The 9,197-nt window shown below is 35.8% G+C and overlaps 1 protein-coding gene across 1 annotated transcript in view; it reads right to left on the reverse strand.

Annotated features, from left to right (window-relative positions):
* The window catches only part of LOC106517096 (type II inositol 3,4-bisphosphate 4-phosphatase), a 127,730-nt gene that overhangs the window by 93,923 nt on the left and 24,610 nt on the right, over positions 1-9,197 (reverse strand). Inside the window, exon 3 of the mRNA XM_014007802.1 lies at positions 76-194. Within this exon, the coding sequence (XP_013863256.1) occupies positions 76-194 (119 nt within the window). The remainder of the gene's footprint in view (positions 1-75; positions 195-9,197) is intronic.

Consider the following 9,197-nt stretch of genomic DNA (forward strand, 5'->3'; position numbering starts at 1 on the left):
TGTGTGTGTGTGTGTGTGTGTGTGTGTGTGTGTGTGTGTGTGTGTGTGTGTGTGTGTGTGTGTGTGATGCCTTACCTCCACTATCTCTGTGCAGGCGTGGAACACGAGGTGCTGCTTCTGGGGATCTATGACAGCCACCTGGACCAAAGCATTGGGCTTCCTGTCTCTGCCTGGGGCCTCCAGATCATTACAGGCTTCAGAGAGGAAGAGAGGGAGGATGGGAGCCGAGAGGGAAAGGAGAAGATCAAGAAAGGAGGAGAAAAAAAGAGAAACCAGGAGATGAGAGAAGAGTGTAAAAAAAGGGGGGGTATAGTCCTTTATGATACATACGTAAGCGAGTGCAATCACAAAACACTCTGTCACGAGTGGAAAACATGACATCATGGAAGAGAATCAGAGCAAACAAACACAGGAGGAGAAAACGTAGGGATGCTTACTTGTAGTTTAAATTAATCTCCTGTCAGATTAAACGTTACATGCCAAAGCACTAAAGATCTGCACCACCACAAAAGACTTTAAACTGCCTGTGTGCACCGAGACGTCAACCCCCAAAAAACACATTAAAGGTTTTGGGAGAAAGAAATAAATAAAATATGTGGACATTGAGATATAAAACTGCTGCCTCAGCGGATGATTAAAATGCAGCCAGGCAACCAGAAGTCCTCCTGGCAGTGAGATATCAGTTTTATTAGGGCTTTCATTTCTGACTTCAAAAGCTGCTTGTCACTCAGATTCCAAGGATGGCGGCGCCCAATCTTAAGCTCCACCCTAATCACTAAACCCTCAGACTTTACTGCTGCAACAGCTGCTGGGCTACAGTGTGTGAATTCATGAGGACTTTAAACTGTATATCAAGGAGGAGAAGAGCGTGACAAAGAAAAAGGCACACATCCAGTATGCATCTGACAGCTGCTCTATAGGTCAAAACCTTCATTTTGCATCTATAATCACTTTCTTTATGTGACATCAAAGAATAAAAAAATATGCATATAAAAATGCTGCCAAAAACCATGTTAAATGTAAAAATAATAATAATAATAATAATACATCAGAGTCTCTATGCTACTGGCAGCTCAGGTCATTTATTCTCTTGTCGTACTTTACAATGTTTGAGTTTCAGAACAGCAAAATTGTCAGCAAAACTCCAACAAGATTATTCTTTTTGGTCCCATCACAAGCAATGTTGGATCAAAGAGAGCTTCACTGGACTTCAGTGGTAAAGTCACAAATGCAGATAAAGTTTGGTTCATTTAACGTTCAGTTATGATAAAATATTCTCTCATCTGTTGCAGATAGATTTTTGAGCAAACCCAATTTGTAGAAGTGTGAGTTCTGACCAGATTTACAAGGGAATGATTATTGCAGTTTAAGGGAACACTAGAAAACTTTATATCTATATGAATTTGAAATTTCACATCATGTTCGAAATAAACAATTGAGCTTGTTCAAAAAACTATCTACAACAAGTAAAATAATATTTTAACTAAAAAAAACACTTCAAAATCATATGAAGTTACTTTGGAAAAGCTTCAGTGAAGGTAAAAATAAGCTTAGTTTTTCTATTCTTTTGTTATTTGTTACAAAAATGCTAACTGAGGATTACATTTTATAAAACTGATAAAAATAATGTGGTAGTTTTGTTCACATCTGCCTGACACATTATTATAACATCTATTCTGTAACTTTGTTTTTCCTTTCAATAATTAGCATCCATATATCTATACACTTTATATTTGCATGAAATTTGTACACAGTATATATTTTAACTTCATGTAAGTTTGTTCACTGTGATGAACCCTGAAAAAGAGAGCAGTCAAAAAGACAAAAATTTATTTTTGTACACTTTAGTATAGCAGTAAAAATGTGATCCAGACTCTACATGTTATTTTCATATATGTCACTTTTGGCACATCCAGCTATTGATCTACTTCAGAGCCCAATCAGTTTTAAACATACACATGAAGGGTGCAAACACACTAGGGTTGGGCAAGATTGGCAAAAAAAAATCACGGTTAATTGTGTTATTTAGCCGATAATGATTAATTTGACAATAAATGCCCTGGAGACCCTGGACACCCTTATGTCCTAGTCAAAAGACCAATTTAGTAGGAAAGATTTGCTCTTTGTAAAAATCTGTTCCAAAAATGTGTCAAAATTACAGACTTCAGGCTGTACATCAATTTTTAAATTGTGTTGATAGATAAATAAATTACAGAACTTTTTTTTTCTAATGTTTGTCATATTTGAAGCGGTAATGCCTGGTGGCATTACCGGTAATCGTATTAATCATCAAGTGGCAAATGATAATCATTTAATGTTTTTTTCTGACGATTAATTGCACATGACACGATTATGCCCAAACCTAAAACACACATGCTTTGCATTCAAACAAAAACCTGAGACATAAGAGACTTCTGTGTTTAATCTGACTACTGTTCAGTTGGGTCATTTCACATCATACACTTAATTTAATATGAAAGTTTTACAAGTTGATCTTCATGTATAGCAAAACTAAGTAAAAAAACAGATTTTTTTAACAACACTGGAAAGCAAATGGAGCAGAGTATTTTTTTTTATTTATTTTTGGCATGGCTAGTTTAAGAACAGAAACACAAGCAAAATCAGCATTTAATAAGCGTTTGTCATATGCTTGTCCACAAAAAAAGCAAAGCAATGAAGAAAAGAACACTTTCAGCAGGCAAGTTTTAAAGCTTATTTGGTTTTTCAAAGCTTAAACAAAAAATATTTTATGCAAAAGTATACAAAAAATACAAACTTTTTACTAAACTTTTACACCACCAATCATCCTTTCTAAGCATTTTCAAAAACTGTGAATACCATTGTTTAACTTAGGGTCAAACAACACACGCTACTTACAGTAGTTCCCATTTACCAAAAGGCACCAAACTGAAAACATATATATAACTAAAAATAAAAACTAAAACACCATTATTAATTTACCTCTGTTTCAGGCAATTTGTTTCATCCAAAAAGTCTCTTTAAAAAGCATTTTAACCAAAATACTTCAGAATTAATAATGTTTCATTTTCAGTCCCTGAAGCAGTTGTAAAAAAGCACAATTTGACAGCCAAAATGTTTCTGTCCGTGTTATTGCCCTGAAGTGGCGACAAAAATTCTGTTGTTTTTAATGAGCAACTTTGTCAAACATGAAGCACAAAACTTTGAAAAACAATCTCAGTTCCTCATCATATAAATAAGATTTTACTTATGAATCTGAACACAGTAAATGCAAACATGCTTCCAAATCAAGATGTCATTAAAGACTATAAAACAGGCACATAATTGAAAGAAAATGATGAATTGTTTTCCAGAAAAACAATGTATAATCAAGTGGGTGGCTTTTCACTGCAGCATAATGGCTGAAAATACCCTGCATAAATGCTTTCCCAAAGGAAAGTTTTAAAGATTGAGGATTATTTTTTAGAAATAAAATAAAGGCTCCAATGGAGAAGACCTATTGTCCCTTCCCCCCACAAACTGTGACTTGGAAACAGTTAGCAGAGCACTGTCTATAGATTTTAAAGACTAGAAGGGAGCATATGATTGCAATAAGCCTATGATGTGTTTAGACACAATGCCGTTTAGGGCTTTAAAGGTTGGAAGTACGATTTTTAAAGTCAATATCAAATTGAACAAAGCGCTAGAGCAGAAGAGCAAACAGAGAGGTGATGTTTTGGTCCCAGTAATGAGTCTAGCTGCAGCTTTTTGAACCAACTGCAGACGATGAAAGCAGCCCTGACTGATAAATTGCAATAAATTGAGAGCAGTTAAAAGTGTGGCATAACTTATAAAAACACAGCACAGCTTTTTGCACAAGTTTTTCCACATCATCCATATACCATGGGTCAAAGAGTCCTAATGGAGAGGGAAAATGAATCCATATCAAACTTTCAAACCCTCTGACATCAGTTCTAAATCTGTCACCTGATTCTGTCAGACTATATTACCTTTACTAATTCCTTAATTCTCCTCCATCTTATCTTGAGACCTGCAGGTTTTTAAGGACAACATTTAATCTCAAAAGACATTATTGACTCTACTAACAATTCTCTTTAAGTTTTTGACTTGATAAATCTGAATTAAGGAAAATAATCAAAAAGGTTTTCAGGAAGCAACAGTTTATTTAAGTTCTGCTACAGCTGTAAAATGTAAGATATGCTACTGAGAAATACTGTTTATTGTGCTGACACAAGTATAGATAAAGTGCATTAATGTGTTATTTTCTGAGGAGCTTGTAAAATGAACTCATTAATAAACCATGCTGTAAGCAGGCATGCAGAGCATTGTGTCAATAAGATGAGTGACCATGACTGAATAGCAACTGATTTAATTTGTTTTTGTATTGCTAGTTTGAGTCTGTACACAATCCCATGAGTAAAAATGACAGAAAAGTGTTATGTTATTGTTTTTCAATTATTATAATGTCTGTGGTCACAGAAAAGTTCTTAAGAGATTTTTTTTCTGAAGCTTGTTACTGTACCCGTTGAGAATTCCAGCCTTGTTGCTGTTGTGTCCCTAACAGAATCCATCAACATAATTTGTTGTTATCAGAAAAAAATTAGCTGTTTAATTTTTTTCCTAAAAAAACGGTAATAGTTTACCATCATGATGATGAGACAGCAGCTTTTTCACTTTGTTGTTTTTTTTTTTCTTCTTTTTTTGGCTTGTGCCGCAGGTATTCTTTTCTGATAATTATTCGTGTGTGAATGACTCCGATCACTCTGGGTCCACAGAAGCAGGATTAGGGAGCATGGATTTATTTCTATGAAGCATTGATCTACATCTTTATATTTTCCCACATAACCAAAGAAAGCAATGAAAGAAATTCAATCTATATGTGCCTGTGATGACTGTGTGCAAATCCTTTACTCTGGTAATTCAGAGTGATAAAAAAGGAAACACAAAGGTAATAAACAAACAAATAAAGCCATGTTCCTATGCAATTTGTTTCCTATTTGTGTTAGTATTTCAACTATTAAAATTTAGTTAAAGAGTATTTCTGACATCTTACAAAGTCTAGGCACATAAAATGCAATGATTGTGTATTTACTGGTATACTTGTGTATATAACGTAGGGCTGATAAGGAATTATCTATTTTCAGAACCTGTCTGAAGATCTAAAAATAAGCAATGACAATAAAACAGAAAAATATTATGGTGAAGTATTTCAACGTTTACAAAAAAAGCAGCTTGAGAATCAACAGAAACAAAGGATATAATACTGCATATTTTAAGTCATCAAATCATGAAAGTGTCATCAAAGGATTGTAATGATCCAGATTTTTATAGTATTCAAAAACTGATGAAATAGAGGTAATTGTTACTTTGACTATAAAGAAGTTTGAATTATTTCATGCATTTCTTTGAAGGAGAACTTTAAGGACTGACAAATGACTTTGCAAAAAGCTACTACTGTGGTCTGTGTTGTAGACAGTTATTTTTATCATATGGACTTAGTCAAGACTAGGGTTAGCCACAGCACATAATATACTCCACCAAAACCCTCAAAACACGAGTTTAACAGAAGCTTGACCAACAGGAAACTGGGTTGCAGGAAAGCAGACAAGTACACTTGATGACTTGATGTAAATCAGTTCAAAAATTTAGTTTTCTGAAGTTCTTCAACTGCTTTTTAAAGCTGAAGAAAACAGAGGCAACAAACAAAGTGTCCAGGTCTAAAAACAACACTGATGATTGGTATATGACAAACCAGTCCAAATCTGACTAACTTTAGTTCCACAGTGTACTCCAGTAGATTTAAACATACAGTATGCACAGGCACGGCTGCCAAACTGTGTACAAAGTGGGCCAGTGTGATGTGGGCAAAGATGGGAAATAAAGTAATATGGATGGGTTAGAATATAAATGTGCAAAAAGTAGGCTTCAGTTTTAAAAAGTGTTTAGTCAAAACATGGCTTGCTGGTTGATTGCTTGCAGAAATTCAGAATTCAAGAGATTACAATAGAAAATTTGCATTTTTTTGCCATTTTGATTTCCCTAGTATTCTCCAACAACCCCAGCCTAGAGAAATATTATACAATATTTATATGTCAATGTCAAAATACAGTGTGTGTCATCTCACAAGCAGCTGGCCAGACAAATAAAAATATAGCTAAATATTTCTGCTGTCCTTAGCATCTTTTTAACACCAATAGTTTTTCTATTAAGAAGCAACATGCAAAATCCATTGTTTTAGCTGTTAAATACATTTTGTTCTGTACTTGGAGTTTCTAGGAGTGCAGAAATTTTGAATTCAGTCTCACCTGGTGTTGCAAAGATACGCTCATTTTCTGTTTGGGTCATATTTTGCAACCCATTCGGTTTTCCCTGTTTTCTTTTATGTTTTATGAACCATTGCTTCAAAATATTTGTGATGGAACTGCCAAATAAGGTCTGGACTCACCAACTAAAATTTCATCATCTTCATTCTCCTCTGGCTCTGGGTCAGACTCTGGCTCCAACATGTGAGGCTGGATGGACATGTCTTCTGTTGTTGACATATTTTAATTAATTAATAAAAAATATATGTTTCTGTGCTGCTAGATAGATTTAAAGCCCTCTATCAAGCTAGAATGAACTGGTCTGGAAGTCTGATGAAGCATTCTTGTTTACATTTTAAGAAACAGCATCAAAACGAGTTGCTTTGAGACACACCTCAGAAAAGTGGTGAAAGAGGAGCTGGTAAAGTTAAAACGATGAGTAATTCAGACCAAAGCATTGCAGTTCCACTTTATATAGACCCCAACTGAATGATTAAGTGTGAAAAAGAAAGATTTAAAAGCATGATATGTCTACTTTAAAATCCAAGCCCCAACATTTTGCCTGGTGTACGTCATTGTTCTTTCAAAAGTTAGCCAAATGTTCTGGAAAATATCCCTTAGGGATTACATGTGTTGTGAAAATTTAAAAAAAGACATGCCATTCAAGGACACTCTGTCAGGAGAAAGTGATGATATTTTTGCAAAGAGCTTTACCAGTTTTCATGCCTTGGATTTAGCCTTCGACCACCTAGTGAAAAAAGTGCTCTGTTGTCAATTATGGGTTACAGAGTGTGGACTGATTGGAGGTTTAATTCTTATAATTTATGAAGCAATAAAACATGCAAAATGTGACTTTACTTGGAGACTTTCTAAAGGTCTGCAACACATTCTGACCCACAACCTGGCAAAACCCAGGAGACTATGATCTGATGTGCTGAGGGGATTCCGGGTAACCACATCCAGTGTGGCGACTGAGAAAGGAAAAGAGGTTCAATCATGCATCATTAGACCAGCTGTTTCTGAGGGATGTGACGCCTTAACTGACCCTCTGGGGTCAGCCCTATTATGAAGGTGGGTGGGGTGGCAGGAAAAGGAAACAGAGAATGTGACAGAGGGAAAGGACACAAGGGTCCCTTAGAGACACATTTAGAGTTTGAGGAAGGAAGTCTGAGTGAGAGGGGAGATAATGAGGGAGTGACACAAGTAGAGGGAAGAGAAATACGGCTCATTAAAATGTCAGAGATTCAAATAACTAATTGAAGAGCAAACAAAAAAATGGAGTGCCTTCAAGAAACATGCATTTGTAGAGTCTTTTGTTGTTTATTGGTGAATTGACTGCCTCAGCTTAGGTGAAAATTAATTCCACAAAGATCTGACTTGCAATTTTAGCCGAGTTACTCGACTGCGAAAGTATCCAGGATGGATTCCTAAATTACCACAACAAATGAGCAATCTGAGTAATAATGTTTGCCCATCTTTCGAGGCTTCAATTATTAGCTGAATTTATTCTGTGTGATTGGATTATATCGAGGCTTTTCAGGGCGAATTTGGAGGCGGTGAGTTTTACTGCATCAGGCCTCGGTGACCCCCACAATGAATCTAAACTCCATTTAATGGAAAGGGGAGCCCTGGGAGTTGCCACATGAGACAAATATGTGCTCCCCTCTCTAAGATGAATATTCATCATGCTAATTATTTCAACACTTCACTTAATTTGGCAACATTATTTTTCCATCGGTTTCTGTTCTGCACACCTGTTTGTAAAAGGATCGAGGGAAATGAAGAGACGATAAGAGCCGGGTTACTCTGATGTCCCCAACGTGCTGCTAATCACTCACTTGTCATTTGCTGGTTTTTGTTCATTTTTAAATTAAGATTTTATTAGTAATACTTGTGACTCCAGCAGACACACTGTGTATCTAAGTCTTTTGGATATTTATCTAATATATATATAATTTATCATGCCAATAAGTAATGATGTTTATGCATTTTTAATAACTTTGTCTTTCCTTGGTCAAACACTGATACAGAGTACAGAGAAAAAATACTAAATTTCACAGTCACTGCTGTATAAGTCCACAATCATTAGCTGCAAAGAAAAAAAGGAAAATTGAATTGAAAAATATGTACAAAACAGCAACAAAAAATACTTTTGGTGTTGTTGTTTTTTTGTGTCACTTCAGTAGAAAACAAAACCAAATATTAGTTTATTTATTATTATTATCTAGGAAAAAAGAGAAAGCTCATGAGCTACTGAGCTGCTGAGTTCTCAACTAGCTTAATCAACTAAGGGATAATGTACTGGTAAGCTTGGTTCTCAGGTAAATATACTATATAATTTAATATGTTTAAGGCAATTATAATCTATAACGTCATAACTGTTATTAATTGGCTTTTCATTATAATAAACTGGATGGAGTAACTGTGGAGAGTCTGGAGTTTTTCATCGACGAGTGTTTTGAAAAAATAGTCATGGGCAAACTGAAACATACCTCTGGCAGTGTAGCTATCATGTCAGTTAGCACGCCAGCATCAAAGAGGAATCACTCGGCAAGCTCCGACGATATTTCAAATATTTCTCCAGAAACGACAGGCTTTAAGGACATACTGGAGTCTATCGATCAAAAGCTTAGCAGTTTAGATAGCCGGCTAGCTTTAGTGGAGGTGCTGCACAAGGAATTCCAGGCTCTGAAGGCATCACTTGAGTTTAGTCAGGAGCAAGTAGCTACGCTAGCTAGCGAGAACACAGAGTTGAAAGGAAAATTGTCTCAACTCACTGAGGGGATGTCACAGCTGTCTAGAGATAAAAGGAAGATGAAGGATACATCTTAGACATCCAGGCCAGAAGTATGAGGGACAATCTCGTATTCTCCGGCATCCCCGAGAAAGCTAATGAGGACCCAGAGGCTACAGTCC

Source organism: Austrofundulus limnaeus, unplaced genomic scaffold, assembly GCF_001266775.1.
Source record: "Austrofundulus limnaeus strain Quisiro unplaced genomic scaffold, Austrofundulus_limnaeus-1.0 Scaffold44, whole genome shotgun sequence".
NCBI lineage: Eukaryota > Metazoa > Chordata > Actinopteri > Cyprinodontiformes > Rivulidae > Austrofundulus > Austrofundulus limnaeus.